The sequence below is a fragment of the Microtus ochrogaster genome, unplaced genomic scaffold (assembly GCF_000317375.1).
Source record: "Microtus ochrogaster isolate Prairie Vole_2 unplaced genomic scaffold, MicOch1.0 UNK44, whole genome shotgun sequence".
NCBI lineage: Eukaryota > Metazoa > Chordata > Mammalia > Rodentia > Cricetidae > Microtus > Microtus ochrogaster.
In genome coordinates, this window is record NW_004949142.1 from 1,688,496 (window position 1) to 1,711,184 (window position 22,689).

General features: G+C 52.3%; 1 protein-coding gene across 2 annotated transcripts in view; it reads left to right on the top strand.

Moving 5' to 3' along the window:
• Positions 1-7,730, top strand: part of Dcakd (dephospho-CoA kinase domain containing) — a 39,669-nt gene extending 31,939 nt beyond the window's left edge. For both annotated transcript variants that reach the window (XM_005369086.3, XM_005369085.3), the window contains exons 2-5: positions 1,081-1,287; positions 1,605-1,808; positions 4,154-4,241; positions 6,659-7,730. In XM_005369086.3, the coding sequence (XP_005369143.1) occupies positions 1,176-1,287; positions 1,605-1,808; positions 4,154-4,241; positions 6,659-6,950 (696 nt within the window). In that variant the 5' untranslated portion in view covers positions 1,081-1,175 and the 3' untranslated portion in view covers positions 6,951-7,730. The remainder of the gene's footprint in view (positions 1-1,080; positions 1,288-1,604; positions 1,809-4,153; positions 4,242-6,658) is intronic.
• Positions 7,731-22,689: the final 14,959 nt, after the last annotated feature.

Here is a 22,689-nt window from a genome sequence, read left to right on the forward strand (position 1 = left end):
GCAGTTTTCAGTCCTTCCACCGTGTGGGCCACAACTGGAGAGTGGCAGTTTGCAGTCCTCCCACTGTGTGGGCCACAACTGGAGAGTGGCAGTTTGCAGTCCCCCCACCGTGTGGGCCTCTGCCATCAGGCTTGGTGCAGACACTGTGGCCTGCTGAGCCAGCTCACTGGGCCCCCAGCCCTTCTCTTGTTTTAGTTTTGTTCTCTGTTAGAAATAAAGTCTCACTCTGTAGTCCATGTTGTCCTGGAACTCACCACATAGCTCAGTCTTCATGTCCTTATGCTGGGATTATAGGGTTGTGTTGGCACACCTAGTTGAGAAGCTGTGTTTGAGGGACATTGGAGACATGGGGACCAAGACACTGATATCACATTCTCTGTCACAAAGCCTCAGCTAAACGGTCTAAGTTTCTCTTATACAATTGAACCCTGTCCTTAACTCCCTTTTGTTGAAGGGAGACTACCTATCTCAGGGTAACTTTTAAAATGTGGCATTCTTTAGTTGCCTCTCTGCACCCCTGACCCATGTGAGAATGAGCCAGGCAGATATAAACTTGTGGGTTGGTTTCTTGTTCTCTGTACCACACAGAAGTGGCTGCTGTTTGTGTCTTCAGGAGGGGCAAACCCATTCCCATGTGAGCCAGGCAAAGTGTAATTAGGGCAATAAATCTGCAAATTAACGAAAGTGGTCCTGATAGATTTCAAGCCCTACTAAGAAAAACATATACTCACACTAAAAATAAAAGTGTAAAAAAAAAAAAGGTTTAAAGAAACTGAAAATAGTGGCACAGACCTTTATTTAATCCCAGGTACTTGGAAACCTGAAGCAGAAGATAACAAGTTCAAGGCCTACAAGACACATGAATAAGCCCCCGGGGAATAGCTTATTAGAGCAGTACTTGCCTAGCATGTACCAAGCCCTAATGTCCAGCCCACACCAACACACAGCGCTGGAAATTTCTTCTCAGAAACAACCCCAGAGCTCCCCCAGCCCAGGACTGGGCCCTGCTTAACCTGCTGTCTCCCGTCCCTCAGCCCTGTGGCCCTGTGCTGACCAGGCCTGAATGTCTCTTGACAACAGGTTTTTCCAGCCTGGTGGAGCAGCTGATTGGCAAGTGTGCCGACTGTCCAGTGCTTTCTGGCTCCTTCTCTGCTTGTCTTCTCTCTCCTGGGAAGATGTTCCTGGTGGGCCTAACAGGAGGCATTGCCTCGGGCAAGAGCTCCGTCATCCAGGTGTTCCAGCAGCTGGGCTGTGCTGTGATTGATGTAGACGTCATTGCCCGGCACGGTGAGTTGGGAGGGGGCCCGAGTGCGGCCCCTGTGCTTCCTTTCTTCCACCAGCCTCCTCTTTATTTTGGGGTGTTCCTAGAGTGAGCCGGTCCTGACTAGATTGCCTGTCTCAAGGCACTTCAGCTTATTCTTCGCTCTCCCTAAGAGTTTGTCCTCCCACACTCGGCTCCATTGCTGGCCTGAGGGATTCTGTGGGATCTGCTTATTCCCTTGGTTTACTTTGGCTCCAGTTGAAGGAAATAGTCCTGGTCCCTCATCAGTTTGCCTCTGGTCACGTGGGGTCTTGTGGAATGACCCATCCTCTTCATACCACAGTTGTCCAGCCAGGGTACCCTGCTCATCGGCGTATCGTAGAGGCCTTTGGCACTGAAGTCTTGCTGGAGAATGGCGACATCGACCGCAAGGTCCTTGGGGACCTGATCTTTAACCAGCCTGACCGTCGTCAGCTCCTCAACTCCATCACCCACCCTGAGATCCGCAAGGAAATGATGAAGGAGACCTTCAAGTACTTTCTCCGAGGTGAGACTCTAAACTTGGGCACTGAAGGGGACAGATACCTCCTTATAAGGCCTTTCTCTATTTGAAGTGGTTCAGGGTAGGGGGTTGGTTATCTAGGCTACTAAGTTTATACTTTTTATTGGTACTTCGCTCTGCAGAAGAAATGGGAGAGCAGAGAAGCTAGCGTAGGTCCTGGAAACTTCCTACCAGCCTCTGGTATATGGCCTCTAGTCTGTGTCCCTGAGTAGAAAAGGCCTGGTGGCCCCCTCCCCTGTCAGCCATAATATGGGGACTATTTCCTGGAGAGCATTTCCTGGGGTCCATTTTGGTTGTCTTCAAGTTTTCCCACTGTGACCATGGCCAGGCCCCTTAGCCTTCACGACTCAGATTCTTGTGTACCGGGTAGGGAGCCTCTCCCTAAAGCTCTCTGGTCAATACTTCCCCTCTAAGAGAATGTGATGAGGGTATCTATACTACTGACCCAAACCTACCCCTCCATCCCTGAAGCACTGGGAAGGCTGGAGCTGGCTCCTGACCCTGCTGCTCTAAACCCCCTCCTGCTATTTGTCCCTGAGACACTTTGCCTCAGCCATCCTTCTTCCTCTACAAGAAGAGTCTGCACTCTGCGTTTGCCCTTCCCCAGTGTCTGCCAGGCCATCTTTAGTTAGGCCCCTGCTCCCCTCTGCCCGCCCCGCCTGGCCGAGCCCTTCTGCCTTTCATTCCTGCCCTTTGCATTGCTCCCAGGCCAGCCCTGCGTACATTGCCGGACTGCAGGCACCCGTGGCTTCCCCTTCTGAAATAAGCTTTGGATAATGTCACTAGCTCCAAAGCTCTCCTGTTGTGTCATCTACCCAGCCTCCCACCTCCCCAACCACCACCACTTAAATAAAAGCCAGAAAGCTTTTCAGCTCGATAAGGTGAAAAATGGGGACGACAGCTGTGGCTTCCACAGCCCCAGTTCCTCCCTGATGAGTATAACAAATACAACTGTCAAAGCTGGTATAATCAAACGTCAGATAAGATCACCAGCTGCTGGGGAGGTCTCTGCCTAGGTAGGCGGATGTCTTAATAGAGTCAGGACAGTTTCAGGGCTTATCAAGCCGGGGAGATGTGACAGCTGAACAGCCCTTTACCGGTGAACCAAAGAGCTGGCTTCCAGCTCCCAAGAGGGACCCAGGAGAAAGGACAGGAAGGAGGGGGAGGGAGGGAGAGGAGCAGGAAAGGGAGATAAGAGGCCCGGGGAGGATCCAGCCTTTTCTCTGGCTCTGAGCTGGAGAGGGTGAGATGGAGGTAGAGAGGCTCGATGCCAACCTCCCTCCTCCCAGGAACAATAGCAGTAACCTCCATCATTTGGGGGTCTTGGCTGCTGCTCAGTGTCGCATGCATTCGGAGCTCGTGTAATCCTGCCCATCACCCGTGAAGCCGGTGTTCCTTTCATTCATACACAGATTAGTCTGTTAAGGACCTGCGGTCACAGAGGGCACTACAAACTCAGGTGTATCCGCAGAGCTCAGGAACCCAGTGCCCTCCTCAACCAGGGCTGTTCATAGGGTTCCTGGGCCACGGGTCGTGGGAGCCCCAATCTCAGCAGCTGGTTTGTGGTTCTGTGGTTGAAAATGTCTGGAGTGAGATACCATCCAGGTCCCGGGTCTCTGAGCAGCCTCACTCCCTGTCCTTAGTCTGCTGCCCACACAGGGCACAAGGATCAGCAGGAATACACATAACTGTCAGGGATGTGCCCATTCACAGTGTGGGAACACATTGTCTCTCTCCAGCCTTTTCTCTACTGAGGGAGCCCTGTAGTCAATGCGACTCAGCCTTGCTGCTCTGAGATAGTACAGGTCTCACAGAGAGCTGCAGAGGTAGCCACCGACTCTTCCTGGCTTCCAGGAAAGGGCCTATGCTTTGGGTTTTTTGAGCCAGTGTAAGGTCAAATAGGGAAGAAAGGCTCAGAATCTCCCAGAAACTCTTCCCACTTGCGGACAACCCTGGCTATGTCTTGTCTCAGGGGTCGAAGGTCAAGGTTTACCCTGACCACCTAGTGTCCTTTGCATTGTGCGCTAGACCTCCACCTGGTCTGCACAGACCCTCCCGGCTCGTGGGTGCTGCTGGTCCTCGTGAACTCCAAATATCCACGTTTTCCCGGCTTTTCAAAGCTAGCGCAAATGCCAGTCCTTCTCCAAGGTCTTCCCTGGTCAGCCAGCCAGAAGTTATTTTCTCTGCCATTCTGACTGGCACTCAGGGTATGTCTGTCCTTGGAAGGTCTCTCATCTGCTGGGGCCTTCTCTATGGCAGGGACTAGTCACAAGCATCCTTCCTGGTACCCTTGCAGAATTGAACTTGGGAGTTTTCCATCCTCTCCCCAGGGTACCGCTACGTGATTCTGGACATCCCTCTCCTGTTCGAGACCAAGAAGCTGCTTAAGTACATGAAGCACACAGTGGTGGTGTACTGGTAAGTGTGGAGCCCGGCCTGGCTGATGGGGGCTGGAAAAGACAGCTAGGGTGAGATGTGCCTGGGACACATCCCTTACGCTGTCCCATGGAGTGGTGCCCGGGCTTACAGAAACCAACTTCTTTCTGTCCTGATCCTGATGACCCTGGGGCAAATAGGAGTTGAGAGTCCCCAGGCCTCCCTAGTGTTTGGGAAGGGCTCCCCCTGCTGGCCGTGGAGACACTAGCGTTGAGTTGTCTGGTTTTGCTCCAGCCCCCCCCCCCTTACTCAGTGACTCCCTCCTTCACCCTAGAGAAGTTCACAGCTTTCCAAACACTCCGTGTTTACAGCCTCATGTTTTCACTTCAACATGGAGTATTCATGGCAGATGGACACTCCTGAGTTTTAGAGAGACAGTGGAAGTGGAGGCGGTTGCAGAATGTGTTGGCGATCACCCATTGGGATCACCTGTGGGCAGAGCTGTGTGGATGTAACTGTCAGAAGAACCTAAGGAAAGAGCTTTCTTCTCAGAATTCCCCAGGACAGGAAGCAAATCAGAATCCAGGTGTGTCAAACAGGAGAATCAAGCTGCTGACAAAACGAGTCAGAGTTCCTGCGGTGAGAATAGACAAAGCACAGGGTCTCTTCTTCCCAGAAACTTCCCGGATGTCACAATGTAGCAGACACTTAGGTGGGCCTTGGCTCTGCAGGTATTTTGGGCACAAGGTGGTTGTCAAGGAAGCTCCTAGTACCCTGGGATGCTCAGTGCCATACCCTTACCCAGATCTCTCATGGGCTGCCACTCAGTCTGAACCCCCTGAGCCTGGCGGTCTCGTCATAGGACTGTGCTTCCCCACATAAGCCTTCAGTCTCTTCCTGTTTGCTTTTTGTGGTGATGAAGATAGAATAGAACCCAGGCCTTGCCCATATAAACCAGGAATATCCCAGCCTCTCTGGGCTCTTTATTCTGTTTGTGGAGGATGCCAGCCGAGACCAGGAGGGCCCTATGAAGTCCTTGGATTCTCGGTGCTTTAATGACAGAATCGGGCTCCGGGGATGACTCTGTGGTCAAGAGCACTCAATATCCAGAGGACCCAGGTTCAGTTCCCCGCACCCACAGGATGGCTGGGGATATTTATAACTCCAGTCCCAGGGGTACAACTCCTTCTGGCTTCTATGGGCACCAAGCACATCCTTAATGCCCTTATATACATGTAGGCAAAATACTCATAAAATAAAAATCAATCTCTTCAGAGAAACCCTGTCTCAAAAAACCAAAAACCAAAAAACCTCTTTAAAAATTAATCTAGGGGTTGGAGAGATAGTGATGAAGAACACTGTCTGCTCTTCCAAAGGTCTTGAGTTCAATTCCCAGCACCCACATGGTGGCTCACATCCATCTATAATGGAATCTGATGCCCTCTTCTGGCGTGCAGGTGTACATGCAGGCAGAGCATTCACATGTAAAAAGTAAAATTTTTTAAAAAATAACCAACTGGGTAGTGGTACATGCCTCTAATCCTAGCACTCAGGAGGCAGAGTCTCTGTGAGTTCAAGGCCAGCCTGGTCTACAGAGCTAGTTCTAGGACAGCCAAGGCTACACAGAGAAACTCTATCTCAAACAAACAAAAAACCAACAACAAAAAGTCTGTAGGGATCAGCAAGGGGAAGGTCAGATTGTTTGCTTGTCACCGAAGGCTCTGGACCTTGTGACCCAGCATGGAGCAGTTTGGACCTAAATGTGGTCCTTAATGTTTTTAAGAAAAAATTGGCTTGTGAAATGAGTAAAGAAAAACAGTCATCAGCAGGGTCTGGCATGCACTGCCACAGCCCCAGGAAGGCTGTTGTTCTTCTGCTGTTCCATCCGGGGAGACTCTTGGTTCCACACCACACCTTTGGAAGAGTGCACTCCCAGGCAGCTGCCGGCCAGCTCCATTCTCTTGTAGATTGCCCAGCCACAGACGTGCCATGGCTAAAGCTGGAGTGTTCTCTGCCACTGTAGCCTCTGTATAGCGAGGCTAATGTTCATAGAGGAGACTCACTACCGTCTGGCTTTGTTCTGTTCTCGAGTTGCAGACAAAGGCCTGGAGTGGTAAACATCTCATTTTATAGAGGGAAACTCAGGCCAGTGGACAGACAGACCTGGACTATAGAAAACAGCTGCTACAGCCCACCCCCGTCTGCCCTTGTTAGGTGTCTGAGGTTAAATTCCCAGCACCCACATGGTGGTTCACATCCATCTATAATGGGGCTTACGGTCCTCTTCTCTAGGACCTGTCTCAGCCTGACAGTGTGGCTGCAGGTAGGAGAGGGTGTTTCCAAAGGGAAGATGCCTCCTAACCTGTGCCCCCAAGCTGGACCTTACCTCGCTGTCCACTTGTGAATCTTACTGCAGAGAGGGAGGCTGGGGTCAACAGTGCACTTTTCCCTGTCCTTAGTGACCGAGACACACAGCTGGCACGGCTGATGAAGCGGAACAGCCTGAGCCGCGAGGACGCAGAGGCAAGAATCAATGCCCAGCTGCCCCTGAAGGACAAGGCCCGCATGGCCAACCACGTTCTGGACAACTCGGGCGAGTGGAGCCTCACCAGACGCCAGGTCATTCTCCTGCATGCCAAGCTGGAACGCTCCATGGAGTATCTGCCACTGAGGCTCGGGTTCCTGACGGGCCTAGCAGGCATCGCCAGCCTCCTGTACCTGCTCACCCGCTACCTTCTCCCTTCTCCCTAGTTGGGTACAGCAAGACAGCAAGCATTAGGCCTCCTCCTTGGAGACCTAAGTCAGGTACCATGTCCTCACCACTACACTCACTCTGATGCTGGGACTGGCCCTTACTCTGGAGTGTATCCAGTCTGAACTCAGAGCAAAAGGAAGCCCACGGTCAGGTACCCCTTCCCGCCCACCCTAGAGCCCCACCACCCCCATAGTGTCCCATCAGAACAGTATTCACGATGGCAGGGACACAGTGGTCTCTGTGGCCATCCCCCTGGCTACAACGATGTAGCCAACAGTTTCTTGGGCTTGAACCTTCTTGGAGCATCTGCTCCATCATGACCACAAAGTCCCTAGTGGACCACAGCAAATCCTTCTAAACTGAAGGCTTTCAAACAGAACTGTCTGCTGGGTTGAAGCCCTTTGCCAGGGTGCAGTTTGACTCCTGTCTGGGGGATGCTGTGACTAGTCCGAGGCAGAGCCCTTTGGAGAGACCCAGCTTGTGCCACCACCTCCTCCCACCACTGCCTCTGAGCCCTGTGCTCTTCTGCATTCCCTGGGCCCCATGCTATCTAATCTCTGTGCCTTCCCCCAGATGCTCCCTGCCTGCAGTACCCTACCCCTGGTGGCCCCTGGTCAGGCACCCCATGTTTTATCGTAATCCATTGTGGAATAATCAACAAGAAACTGGCTTCTCCTAGACTGTATCCTGTAGATGGCAGGTGTGACTCGTCTCCGCTCTAGTGTACCAAGCCTGCTCTCCGTTGGTGCTCAATAAATGGAATTGGTCTGAAATGTCCAGTGAATTCCACTTGGCCTCTGCTCACACTGAGGAGGCTAGTAGAGGTGCTGGGCAGATCACATCCGCTCACCCCACAGGTCTGTTTTCTTCCCTGCGGTGTCTGTGGACCTGCTGGTGCAGATCTTGTTCCCAGCAGCCCAGTAAGGCCAGATATGGGTGGGACTGACGTGGGTGTGGCAGTGGCCCCCTCTCAGAGCTGCTTACACCTCAGCCTCTCATTAGCTCCGGCACATTTCCAAGCAGCAGAACAGGGCCGTGGGGAGGTGGAGGGGGGCTGCCTGCTCCCTCAATTGGATGGGGTCCAGCAGAACCTGACAAAGGGAGAAGCTGTGAACTCCGCAGTACCCTGTGAGCCAACAGTCAAGGAAATGATTGTTTCCTATGGACACACCGTGTGCAGTAAGTACACGCACTGCAGGGCAGTAGGGGCATTGGTCTGGGTCGCACAGGCTCTGAACTGCACAGCTGAGTCTCCTGTCAGGAGGAACAGCAGAGCCAGTGTTGGTGCCCAGTTCTGTCTCCTTGCCTTGCTCTCTGCGTGGTAAGTTGAGGACAGTGTCAAGCCCGTTGTAAATCATGACATTCAAGCAGTTACTTCTTTCTTGGCCCAGCTCTCTAAATTTGATGCGGAGTGTGGCAGAGCATTGGTCTGGAAGGTGTGCAGAAGCCAAGGCAGTTATGCACTGGCCCTGACAGCCCCGCAGCTGCCCCCCTCCCCAGTCCATACTCCCCGCTGACATGCTGACCAAGGTGGCTTTGGAAAAAGTCTTGCTTTACTGCTTCAACTTCAGTGCCTAATTGGACACCTGGAGCACAATTCTTCTCCAGAGCAGGTGTCCTCCCCCATGGCCAGCAGGTGGCAGCACTCATCCGAGCAGGGATCTGGAAAGCCGTGCCCTTCTCAACTATATTCCTCAGGGTGGTAAACCAAGGCCACCTCTATGCCCCCTGACCGAGAGCACCTTTAAGAAGATGCAGATGGAATGGGATCTGGGCGTGGTAGTGCGTGACAGTGATCCCAGCCTTAGAGAAGCTAAAGCGAGAATTCAGGGTTACACAGATCATATCTCTACCCTCTTCCTCCAATCCTTGGGCCACAGTTTCCAGATTGGGCTTCATCACCCTAAGAGGAGCAGCAGGATGTCTGTGGGGACTACATGCTCACCTGCCTCTTGACAAGGGTTGAAGAATGCGCCCAGTCCCCTAAAGCCACTTTCCTCTCCTGGTCCAAGCTGCCCAATGTCAATTTCAGTTTTGTTCTGTACAAAGCACAGTCTCTGTTGTCTTCAAGTCCACATGGTTCCAGACAGGTGGCGGTGAAGGCAGCCACAAGCGGCGACCGCCATCCTGGATTCCCAGCGGTGGACGTCTGTCAGTAACACCTTTATCCAACAGTTACCGGCAACGCTTCAGATGCCTTCTCTGTCCTTGTGGGACAAGGGGCAGGACAAGAGAACGTTTGGGGGAAACCGGGTGCGAGAGGGATGGGGTCTTTTTCCTGAGTAGACCTTCTCACTAAGGCGCTTGAGCTCCAGGAGTGGAAGTACGACGTGACTACAGGTGAGGGGTCACATGGATGGCCACTCACGGCCCTTGACGATGGCCAGAGAAAAGCCAAGTGGAGGAGGTGACGAGATACAGGGGAGAGCTTGGCTGGTGGCTCCTACATTCCACTCTCAGATAGAGCAGCTCCTAGCTGAGACCCAAAGCTGCCCCTCCTTGCTCCCTACCACCTTCTCCCCTCCCTTCTCCATTGCTCAGATTCCAATACAATTTCCAGCTAACCAGCATGTCGATAGAACAACTCGGGCAGCCGGATTGCTGGCCAATTACAGGAAATCATTCTGCTCCACAGCTCAGCTCTGGGGGGGGTGTGAGGGGGGGGTCCAAGGGAGCAGGCGTCTAGCTTGCAAGCAGGGAAGGGGCTGAAGGCAGGAAGCCAGCAGTAGCAGCTCCCATCTTCCCCCCACCCAGCAGGCAGCATGGGGAAGGGGTGGGTGGAGAGGCTCTTGGGCACACTTCAGCCCCAGGCTGTTCCTCAGTATTACCTAGAGCTTTGGATCCAGCCTTTTCGTGGGGGAATTGGAGCCCCAAGCTGTAGAGAAACACAGAGGCTAAAGGCCCGTGAGAATGGTTCCCGAGGTGAAGTATGTGCTTCAAGGGGTTTGCCTGGAGATGGAAAAAAACAAAAACAGAAAAACCCAGAAAAACACGGATGAGACCATTGTACCCCAGAGAGTACTAGAGACTGGGATGGGTGGCGCCCAGGGGACCCTACAGGACTCACCTGAGGGCCTAGAAACTAGTTCTCACTGGCCTAATGAACCTGGACTTCTGCAGCCAGCCCCAGCTGAGGAAACCCAGGGAAGGGATATCAGAACACAGGAATGATGCGCTAGGCTCCAGGAGGGAGCAGGGGAGGCTTGGAATAGCCTGAATTAGCAAATGGGGAAGGGCAGGTGTGACCCAACCTTCCGGGGTCCTCTTCACCTCCCCAAACCCTCTGCCAATGGGTCCCGCCGCTGGCTCTTAGAAAAGAACAAGCCGCTTTCAGTCCACCTGCCAAGATCTGTGTTCACTTGGATGCCCCTTTGCCAACCCCGTTCCCTCCCTCACCAGTCCTCCTTCTGCCTGCCCATGCTCCAGAGCCTCTGCCCCCTCTCCCACTAGAGTTCCCCTTCTCTACCACAGCACTCTCCCCAAAAGGGCCCGGAAGGTCCATGAGGGGCAAAAACAGACTGAACCCCAGTCCCCCGTGAGTGGCCATTTGTCTGCAACCCCAGGAGAATTGTAACAAGTTGTCCGTGATCCATCCTCTACCCCGTGCTATAGCTACTCTCCCAATTCCAAACCTCTCTCTCCTCCCCTCCAGGGCTGGGCACCTACAGCACTTCAGCCCACCCAGTGCTAGACATGATGGGCAGCCGTGGGCAGGGAGGATGAACCTGGGACGGGAAGAAGATGTAAAGAAAACACACATGAGGTCATGTTCCAAGTTCTGAAATGCATCCGGAAAACAGGGTTAGTGCCCAGGGAGTCCTTCTTCCCAAGGCTTCAGCTCGAGTGTGCAGGCTCAGATTTCGGGGCGGGGGTGCCGCTATTCGTCCTGAGTGTGACCATGGTTTAGTACTCTTGGGCTCTAGTGACATCCTCTGGCGCTGGCTCTCCTGGGCCGTGCGCCCAGTGCTCAGCGATCCGAAAGAGGGCGCCGGCTCTGCTCTTGTAGGCGGTGCCTCCCGCCCCACCGTTAGGCTCTCGGCAGCCCGCAGGCTGGGTGCCATCGATCCGGCCTCGGGGACCCGGGCGCGCAGCCTCTCCACGCTTGCTTTTCGCTTTTAATTGAAGTTTGTTTGAGCAGAGCGCGGAGCAGGCAGAAGCAGAAACCAAATATTTAGTTGCTGCAAATTGGCACCTCCAGATCAATTACCCGGCCCGTGTCAGGGCCTACGCCGCCCTCCTGCGCCCCGCGGAATTTCAATGCCGCGCTGCCCCCGCGTGAGTCGCCCGCGTCACCGGTCTCCATTCCACCGCACGATTCTCATCAGCTCCAGCCATACATCACCCGTGGCCGCCAGGGAACAGGTTTTCAATGGGAAAAGTTCCCCGAAAAAGTCCTCGTTGCTGACTCTCATTGCACCGTGCGCTGGTCTGGCCCCTGTTGCCATCTCTGAGCTTGTGTAATGGGGATAACCTAGGGGTCAGAGTTTCAAAGGACTTTGGGTCACAGGCCACCTAACCATAATCCTAGCAAGTCCTCTTATCCGGTTTGTGGTCTCGGGAAGCCTGGGTTTCTCCATCTGTGATTATGGGGTTCCTTCACTAGGTATGATCAAACCAAGGCGTGTCATCTTGCCTAGGGACTATGGATTCTTTGGCAGGGGGTAGAGACAGGGTTTCTCTGTGTAACAATCCTAGCTGTCACCGAACTAGCTCTTGTGGACCAGGCTGGCCTCAAACTCACAGAGATCCACCTGCTTCTGCCTCCCAAGTGCTGGGACTAAAGGCGTGCGCGGCCGGCGGGACTATGGGTTCTGTATACGATCCTCCTCTGCTGGCTGAGAATGTAGCTCAGTAGAGTGTTTCCCTAGGATACGCTAAATTCCTGGTTGGATCCTCTGCACTGCAAACAGCTAGTGGTTCTGACCGATAATCTTTACAAACAGGCAAGGTCATCCTCAGTAATAGTAAATTTGAGATCATCCTGGAATATAAGAGGCGCTGTCTGGAAAATAATAAAGTCCACTGCCCTGCTTTGGGGGGTATAAAATGGTTCTAGAAAGACGTGAGGGACACTGAGTGGGAGGGGACACAAGGAAAGGAGGTCACCAGTCTCCGTGTCCCTGGAAAGCCTGGAGAACTGCAGGAGCTGGCAGGCCAGTTCTAGGACTCTGTCCTAGCCCAGGGGCCTTGGACACAGTCATTTAGGAGTTGTTCTTTCAGGCCTGGAGGGGACCAAAAAAAAAATAGCTTTGACCCCAAGGCTACTCAACACCAGGTAAGAAGACATTAAGGAGAATCTGGAGATGGTGGCCAGAGCTACTAGCCCAGGTCACTGTGGGCACCCTAGGCCTGCAGGAGCGAGGACAGCTGCACCACGCAAGGTTCTGCCTTTCTCGTTGGCAAGTTTTTAGGTCTCAGTTCTTCCCTGTGTGAAATGGGGCCACCTCCCAGCATCCCTGTGGAGTGAGGATGAGCTGCTCAGAGGTGTGAGGAAGGGGCCTAAGTTACACCAATGTTCCCCTCCTTTCATTCCCAGAGTCCCTTGGGAGAACTGCAGTCCAAGAGTTTGACATTTCTAAAGGCCACCACGGTAGACAGAGTGACAGGGGCTCTGGGTGGGATGAGCAGTGTGGGGGATGTCTTCCCCAGCTTACATCTGCCCCCCCAGCCTACATCTGTCCCCCCTCACCATGCCTGCTGTGCCTACTTGCTACCTCTGTGCCTGGTCAGGATCTTTCCTCTCCCTTTGTCCCAGCTCTATGGGGAAGGGTTCAGACACTCCTAGAAGAGAAACTGGGGCTGAAGTAACAAGCTGGCATGAAATTCAGATCCCCAGTGAGAGGCAAATTCACCCAACCCTCATTTTTCTCAACTGTGAAATGGTACCACAAGCCAATAATTATGTCGTGTTCTTTGGAGTGATGATTGATTATTAATTTATTCATTTATTTGAGACAAGGTCTCACAATATAGCTCTGATTGGCCTGGAACTCAGAGATCTACCTGCTTCTGTCTCCCCCAAGTGCTAGGATTAAAGCACAGGCCACCACTCCTAGCCTGGTAAATGATTTCTCAAGGTTACTGAATCTATTTGCCTTTCCTTCCTACACACACTCCTAACCTGTCTCCAGTAGGCTCACCTCTGCTGGCAAGATCCCTCCTTCCAGGACGGTATCCCAGCATTTATCAAATCAGAAAGTCCTTCTGACAGTCCACCTTAAATCTCTCACTGCTTCCTTCGGAGAAGATGTAAAGAACCCACAGCCAGAAGATAAATGTTTATGGATAGATAATGTCACACTATTTTAAAAAAAAAACACCCCCCAAAGAGGACCAGAGGGGGTTGGGAATTACTGTCGGACACAATGCTCTTTACACTAAACATCTTGGCGATAAATATAGCTATGTAATTCTTTTTTTTCTCCTTGGCAGAGGGAAAGGCTGAGGCTGGGCAGAAAGGCAGAGGGGCCCGAAAATATAAATCAATATGTGACTTTAATATATGTGCTCTCAGTGGCTGTGTGTGCTGGGGGATTATTAGTAACCTTGATTCTCGCTCAGTGTCCATGTGAGGCAGGGCGATGCTCAGCCCCCAGGGAGGAAAAGAGAAATTAGGAAGCCAAATTCTCCTCCTGATTGACACCTGGGTAAACATTATCCTGGCAGAAGGGGAAGGGAAAAAAAAAGATCAATGCTGGTATTTTTATCACGTTCCAGGGACGGACAGGGGGAGAAATTAAAGACACAGTTTTGTGATATCGATGCATATGCTCATCTCCAGGGTGGAGCCCAACCAGAGGTGGGAAGGGCAGGATCAGGGTGGGAGAGCTAGTGGGTCTGTACCAGGGACCCTCGGCCATGGCTGCTGTGTCTTATAACACTCACAGACAGGTACAAAGGAGCTGCTTCTCCATGGCAGGGAAAGGCACCCGCTTTGAAGGAAATCACGGGCCCAAACATCTAAAGTGACATCAGACCCTGGCTTTCATGGAGAACGGAGAGGCAGTGGTGTCCACGGGTTGTTTCTAAGGGGAGGTTCCTAGAGCACAGAGATGGACGAGTGGCTTCTGAGGGGCCACAGGAAAAGAGGGGTCCAGGGTGGGTTGATTGCTGGTGTGGAGGGAGAGGCACTTCCTGGGCTGTCTCCAATCTGAAGTCAGGAAAGTTTAGTCCTCCGCCCTGACCTTGCTATATGACCTTGGCCAAAGCATTTGACCTCACAGAGGCTCAACCTCCTCGTGTGTAAAACAGAAGCCCGCAGCTCTGCTTCCCCACTGCACCGTTTTTCCCAGTGAGATTATACAATGTATCTTAAGGGTGGAGGGACCACTGCTGACTAGGGTAGCTCTGCCCCTGGGATGGGATGCTGTAGTGGTGTGGTCCTTATAAGAGCAATGTCGCAGATGGGATCCACACCAGAGTGGTGCCAGAGGTGCCCCAGAAGGGTAGAAAGAGTTGGACTGGGGATTTTTAAGTTCAGAGTTTCCTAGCAAGTCTGTCTTGTAAAACTAAAACAAAACCTACATTTGGTACAGGCAGGAAGATCAAAAGTTCAGGGTCATTTTAGGCTACACACAGAGTTCTAGGTCAGCATGGGTACATAACTTTGTTCAAAAAAACATATTAGTTTAAATGTGATTTAAAATTCTTATTTTATGTTTGTGGGTGTTTTGCCTGCACATTTATCTTTGTACCGTGTGCATGCAGTGCCCACAGAGGCCAGAAGAGACATAGGAACCCTTGGAACTGGAGTGAAAGACGGTTGTGAGCCACCATGTGAGTGCTGGGAATCCAACCTGGGTCTCCTGAGAAAACTTCTGGTTCTCTTAACTGCTGAGCCGTCTCTCCAGCCCCATGAACTTGCTGTATTTAAAACATCATTTCTGCTACTGGCGCTGGCCGCATTCAAGTGCTCAGGAGTCACATGGACTGAGCAGCTCATAAGCTGGGTAAGCACAGTTCTAGAAGGAGCCATAGGGCAGGAGTGCCTGTCCAAAACAGAGGAAGGGCCTGTGAGGCAGAGGGGTGAGGTGTGCTCTTGAAATGCAAGATTAACACCCTTTTTGTGCTGGCAGGGGTGTTTTATGGCTTCTGAGGGGCCATAATTGTCCAACAGAGAGGCTTTCTAGTGGGACAGCCTGGTGGCAGTGGTCCAGTTCAAGTGGCATTTCTCAGGTCATGGAGGTCCTGGGCAGACATGGGGTGGACATGAGGTAGACATGTGTAGACATGGGGTGGGCATGAGGTGGACATGGGGCAGACATGTGTAGACACGGGGTGGACATGGGGGAAACGTGTAACTTAGGGTGGACTTGGAGTCTCTTGTTCACAGATCTTCTGTGTCCTAGTTTCAGGACTGTCCTGCTAAGAAAGGAGGTAGAAGAGGCCCCAGGGTTCCCCAGGGTTCCCCCAGGGTTCCCCAGCACACCCATCAGGTCCCACAGTAGCTTTGACTACATATTTTCCACACTAGTTAGGAGAGCTGAGGTATTTGGAGAAACCATAGGGAGCCCAGCAAATGGGACTCAGGAATAGTGTGAACCCAAGGTATCCCTCCTGTCTTAGTTAGGGTTCCTATTGCTGTGAAGCAACACCATGACCACGGCAACTCTTACAAAGGAAGACATATTTCTGGGCAGTGGTGGCGCATGCCTTTAATCCCAGCACTCGGGAGGCAGAGGCAGGAGGATCTCTGTGAGTTTGAGGCCAGCCTAATCTACAAAACAAGTTCCAGGATGGCTAGGATTGTTACACAGAAAAACCCTGTCTTGGGGGCTGGAGAGATGGCTCAGAGGTTAAGAGCACTGATTGTTCTTCCAGAGGTCCTGAGTTCAATTCCCGGCAACCACATGGTGGCTCACAACCATCTGTAATGAGATCTGGTGCCCTCTTCTGGCCTGCAGGCAGACATGGAGGCTGAACACTGTGTACATAATAAATAAATAAATCTTTAAAGAAAAGAAAAGAAAAACCCTGTCTCAAAAATAATATTAATAAAAGAAAACATTCAGTGGGCTGGCTTATAGTTTGGAGGTTTAGTCCGTTATCGTCATGGTGGGGCATGGCAGCATGCAGGCAGACACAGTGCTGGAGAAGGAGCTGAGAGTTCTACATCTTGATCTGCAGGCAACAGGAAGTGGACACTGGGCACAGCTTGAGCATAGGAGTCCTCAAAGCCCACCCCCACAGTGACACACTTCCTCCAACAAGGCCATACCTACTCTAACAAAGCCCCACTTGCCAGAAGTGGATTGGGGGAGCTTACTGGGACCAATTACATTCAAACTACCACACCCCCTATCCTCAAAGGCCAAATATAGTGTTTATAAGGCTTTGTCAGGGCTGAGAGGCATAAGTGACCCTTTAAGGATAGGACAGTGCCCAGAGTACACACTCCAACCCCTCACATACACATTCTCCAAAAGACACACACACAAACCAGGTGTGGTGGCGCATGCCTAGAACCCCAGCCCTGAGGAGACAGAGGCAGGATTGTCTCAAGTTCTAGCCCAGCAGGGGCTACTCAGTGAATTCCAGGCCAGCCAGCGAGATGCTGTTTCAAGAAACAGAACAACAAAAAACAACAACAAAAAAAAAAAAAGAAACAGAACAAAACAGAAACCAAATCTGCACATGCACACACACACATAGGCAGGCCCATATATATATATATATATATATGTTAATATGTTAACCCCAGCTCCTGTGCACACACCTTCGCCGCAGGCCTCCACACGTGAACAAATGCTCTGGGCTTCCTCCACCTGGGTTTGTTCCTACATAGAATTAGGCCCTCCTCCCTCCAGGGCATACGTTTGTATGTCCTAGTCCAAGGCCTTCACTGATCCCCAGTGCCCACCAAGCAGCTTTAAACTCTGTGGCCTGGCAACCCTAAACCCTTCCCTCGCTGCGCTAACTGGCCTTGCCTTCCGCATCTGCCTGGGCAGTTTTCTCCTCCAATTACCCGCCCTTCCCACTCCCGCTCCTACCTGACTGCGATGGCCCCTAACCTGTAAGGCCTGGCCCAAATGACCCCTCTTCTGGGACCATTTCCTGGGACTCTAATCTGAAGTGCTGGCCCTCCTCAACTCTGCTTCCCATCACTGTGTGTGGCTCTTGCCTTCAGCCCCCTTCTCTCACTCTGGGTCACCCCAAGAAGAGAGTAATCCCCTGAAAGGCAGGACAACGGGCATTGTCCCAGGTATCCCCCTCTGAGCCCAGTCTCTCCCCTCCACCCAAAGGTAACACCAAGGTCAGATGTGAAGGAAAACAGGTGACTGGGTGAGTGTTTGGTAAGGCTCAGGCACTCCCCTCTCTCCCCAGACTTCTTATTGGGCTCCTGCCCTGGGCTCTGCTCCCACGGCCCCTCCCATGTCCAGGGCCATTTCCAGAGTGCTAGTATGTCGGCTGGACACACTGTGACGCCCCTCCTTGAGCCTAGGTCACTCTGTGCCTGTCAGAGACCCCAGATCTCTACCTGGGATAATGGGGGAGGAGACGTAAGGAACCACCTTCCTTTTTTTTTTTTTTTATTGGTCTTTTTTTCTTTTTCTCAGTCCATTCAGATACAGATTTCAGACAGCCTTCACAGACACACGTGACAAGACAAAAAACAAATGAGAGAAGAAGTCAGAGAGGAGAGAGGTCCTTCTTCTGGCACCTACAGGCTCTGTCCCTGGCGCCCTGCAAAGGTCACCTTTCATAGCCACCACTGTGAGCCCTTGCCCAGCCCATCCGTCCTCCTTGCCAGTGACTGGGGTGCAGGCTCCCGTGTGCTCCTCCCTTGACAACCCATGAGGCTGCGCTCCAATCCTGGCCCTGCCAACCCCAGCTCGCCCAGCCCAGCCTCTCATGTTCCAGCGTTCTCTCTCCTACTCCCATCTGCAACCACAGCACATCCAAGCTGTCTGATTAACTCAATTGATTAATTAAGCTCTAATGAGAGCCATGACTCACCCCTGCAGCTGCTGACCAGGAGGCCAGCATGCCAGGAAGGGCACTGAGTCCACAGACATGTCCTGAGGGGGGCCCAGAGGCAGAGCGCTCAGCTGCTAGCACCAGCTTGGAAAGGTGGCCCAAAGCTTGCCCGTGGCTAGGTCTCCTCTAGATCTTTAGAAGGGGAGAGGGCTCTGTAGCCTGGAAGACGATCAGCTCCTCAAACAGCTGGTCAGCACGTTTAGCGCCAGCCTTTCAGGAGGCAGAGAACACAAAAGAGAGGTGAACTGGCTGAGAGACGTCGAAGGGCCAACCTCACCGTGACTCCTAGGACCCAAGGCCCAGAGAATACGTTCTTCGTGGGGCGCTGGCCAGAGGGACTAGACTGAGCCCTGCCGGCCGCCATCTTCATGGCTTCCTCCATCGTAACCGCCAGCCATGAGGCTACTCGCGACCTCTTCCTGGCTGCTGCTCTGCATCAGGAAGAGCTACAAGTCAGGTTTCCCAGCCAGCCATTTCCACGCAGCTCCCTCTCTCACACCTTGCTCCCTCACCCGGGGTTGGGTCCCAATGCCCGGCATGAACAGTGATAAGCAAGTGAGTGGACCTCCCTCCTCACAAATGAATCCTTAAGGGGGGGGAGCGTGGGGTCCACTCCAGGGAAGAGGGCACTGACATCACGGCTTGCCTGGGGTCACATCTGCTTCTTCCCTGTGTTTCCACCTTGGTGTTTGGAGAACATACTCCAGTGTGCCCGCGCGAGCACATGCACGCACTCGCGCGCACACACGCGCGCACGCACACACACCCCACCGCATTGGTCATAGTGGTTTTTTAACTCCTTTCTGAGGGCAGAGTCTCTCTTGTCTATCCCTCCCCATCCCAGCATCCACAGAAGTTCAAATGAAGCAAAGGCATGTTGAATATTTCCTGGATAAAGAAGGAGGGGGGAGGAAGGTGGGAAGAAATGAACGGACCAGTTACAAGTGATATGCTTGTAGCTCCAGGCCAGTGCTAGTAGGGAAGACACTGAGAGATGGGACCAGGCAGGGTCACCAACTCTAGGTGCTTAGCTATTCAGGTAACCACTGTCTGCATGGCTCATTGGGCCAGAGGGTGAGTGGCTAATTCCCTTCCTCCTTCCTCCCTCCCCGCCCCCAGTGAGAGGCTGTTCAGCAAGGGGAATCAAGGGGGATGGTAGGGAGATGACCAGGGAAGGGAGGATGAGGAGAATATGATTCTGGGCTCAGGCTTTCTTCCCTCGGGGCAGACCAGAAGCAGGGTGCTGACTGGTGTCAGAGTGGCTTGGAGTCCTGGCTTTGTTTGACTCTTGGGTGACTGTGAGCCTGTGGTCTCCTTATCTGTATAAGTCTGATGGCAGAGGCTCTGGGCCTGTGGCCCTCCAATAGTCTAACAGGGTTGCAGCCCCAAGGGATGTCTGTGACACGAGAGTGTGCGATGGGGGTGGACACACGCGCAAGCGCACACACACACACACACACTCACACTCACACACACACACTCACAGAGCCCTCAGTGGTCAGAGTAATCACAGCCAGGAGCCACCAGTCCCCAACCTCGGCCCCTCTGCTGTCACTGCCCCTCAGATTCAATTACCAGCTCAGCTTTCAAATCAGGCTTCAGCCAGTAACTTTACTGGAGAAAATGATTATGTGATTATTTCAACCTTGCTCCAAACACCATTTTAATTGGATCTGGGAAAAGGCAATTTCTGCTTCAGAGGGGCCACTCAAGATGGGAGAGTCCTGGGGATGTCAGGCAGGAGCCACTTACCTCAACATCCAAGGGCGTACGTAGATGGGACACCTCTAGGATTTGCTCCCCTCAAAAACCCTCCTGTCACTGAGCCCAGAGTGAGATTCAGAGGTCATTGGAGGGACGGGGGACTTTCCAAGGAAGTGAACTAGAGAAAGGGCCTTGCCTTGTTTCTACCCCGGAAGGCATCTTTTTCTGCCACTCGGCCATGTTGCCCCAGCCCCTCTTCTCTCCCCACCTTGCCAACCCCAAGTAAGCATTTTGGTTAAACACCAGACTAAGGAAGCAGAATTGAAAGTATCTGATTTTCCAGAATCCAGTAGAGCCTTTGGAAGGGATTTGAGAGTCTCTTCTCCATGGGCCATCTTACTGACGGGTAACTGGAGTCTGGCCACTCAGGAATCTTTCGGAGCCTGTTTCCTCATCTCGCAAGGGCAGAACTGGTCCTAGGCAATCCCCAAGTCCCTTGCAACAATGAAGCCATTTCGGCTGATTTACCAGGTGTCTTGGTTCTCCACCAAGCGGAAGTATTCTAGGGTCAACTCCTCAGTGGCCAGTTCTCCTGGGAGCTGTGGGCTCTGAGCTATGTAGCTATGTAGCACCCATCTCCCGGGTAGCCAACAATATCCCTGGGCCAGAGCTCAGCCTGGTGCCAGGCAGAAGGTGGGCCGGGGCCTGGAGTGGTAGGGCAGTGCCCCAGAGGTAGAGGGATGCGATGGAAAACCTTGGACTCTATCTCCATCAAAAGCGCTTGCCTTTCCTAGGGTCTCCTGACTCCGTTCACCTCCCATGACAAAGACCACGTCAGTACTGTAAAACCTGCTTAGAGCAGCGGTTCTCAGCCCTCCTAATGCTTCAGCAGTTCCCCATGTTGTGGTGACTTTGTAACTGTAATTTTGCTACTGGTACAAATTGTAATGTAAATATCTGATATGCAAGGTATCTGATATGTGACCCCTGGGATTAGAAGACGCGACATGGGAGAAGGACAACCGGGTGCTCCTCACTGAAGAAATGAATATGTCTCCCATGCTCCACTGGGACGCCAGTCCTGCCTGGGACTGCAGACTTCAGTGTCTGCCGGCCGGCCGTCAGCAAGAGCATCCTGGCCATTCAGAGTAAAGGCAGAGTGAGAAGGCAGACACAAAGAACACAGAAGTTGCTGGCTATGGAGCACCTGCTGGGTGATGGGCACAGGCCAGGACCATGTCACAAAACTAACATCTGGTACAACAACACCCCTTTCCCAGGAATAGCCTGGAACGCTGAGAGATGGCAGAGAAGATGATTTAAAAAACAAAACAAAACAAAAAAACAAAAGAAAGGAAAACAAAACAGGTTAGTGGTATTGCTCAGGGGGTAAAGGCTCTGGCCATGCAAGCCTATTGGCATAAGTGTGATCCCTGAAACCTACCTACAAGGACAGAACTGATTTCACAAGGCCACCCTCTGACCTCCACATGCAGAACACGGTGGATATGCCCCCCCCCCACAGTAATGATAATAATAGTTTATTCTTAGAAAAGAAATGAAGGCAGCCACTGGTCCAACATGTGGGATGAAGCGTGGGAAGGGTTCTTGGAAGAGTCTGGGTGTCCAGGCTGTGGGTGAGTAAGGGCGTTCAGAGAGCAGGGGTGTAGAGGGAGGGGAGAGGCAGAGGGAAGGTAGCTGTCATGGTTCTGTGTGCCTTCCTGAAGGGAGGGGGTTGCCCAGACTATAGTCCTGAGACAAAGTCAGCTGAGACAATTGTCAGGGTCCAAAGCAGCCAAGGGGGGCTGAGTTCATCAGGGTCCGCCTGGGTCTGAGCCCTGCCCCTTCTTGGCTTCTCAGTCTCGTGACCCCTCGAGTTGAGTACACCGGCAGGTAGAAGAGGGGCCTGGTTGAGAGTTAGAAGGACAGTTCTCATGGATCTCTGGGACCCAGGAAGACATGAGAATAAGATACAAAATGGACAGGACCCTGACCCTCTCAGAGAGTGCCTGCCTGGATCTTGGGGGTGGGGAATTCTATTGTCAAAGAAGAAACCCCACACTGCCATCCCTCACTCGTTAATTTCTGGAGAAGCATTAGCTGTCAGCAAGCAGTGGTCCTCCAATTCAAATTACAGAATTTGAATTCTTAATTTCTCCTAATCCGTCAGTGAGCTGCCTTCCTGAGCTAATATTAGCAACTGGCGAGGCTGGAAGCGTATTCGCCGATGTCTCCCACCCTTCTCTAATCGATAGGGCTGGGCCCCTCCCAGGCAGGGACCCTCTCGCGGCTTCCCAACTACCTCCACTTCCAAAAGGGATGGAGAGTTTTAGGAAGATCCCTAGAGACCCTAGATTTTTCCATATCGGGAGAGCCAAACAGCAGGAAGTAGAGAAAAGGTAGAGAAGAGGTGGGGAGATGGACCCGGAGCCTGGAAGAAACAGGGAAGAAACAGCGAGAAAGCCATGGAAGGTGTGTAATCGGAGGACAAGAGAGATGGAGGACTTGAGCCAGGGCCTAAAGGTGCCGTGAGCTGGAGAGAAGGGAGACAAAGAATCAGAACAGTTCTAACACAGGAAGAAAGCAGCCAAGCAAAGCGAATCCCAGGGTTCACCACTGTGTCCTGGGATGAGCAGCCTTCCCGCCATCCCTGGTCCCACCAGAGCACCTCCCATGGATGTCCTGGGGCCCGCTAGGCTCTGCATTCCATGCCCCAGGAAGCCCTCTTGCTTTTTCTCCACCATCCATCCCCTTACCTCAGGTATTAGCAGACAGGCAGAATGCTGAGGCCTCCTGGGAGATGAGGCCCCAGGGACAAGCACTAGGCTAAGTATCCCATGTTCGTTTATTTTAAATACTTAAAATTTTTTAATATTTATTTAAATATTTGTTTAATTTTTTATTAAATTTTATTTATTTTAATATTTATTTAATATTTATTTATTATGTATACAGTATTCTGTCTGTGTGTATGCCTGCAGGCCAGAAGAGGACCCCATTACAGATGGTTGTGAGCCACCATGTGGTTGCTGGGAATTGAACTCAGGACCTTTG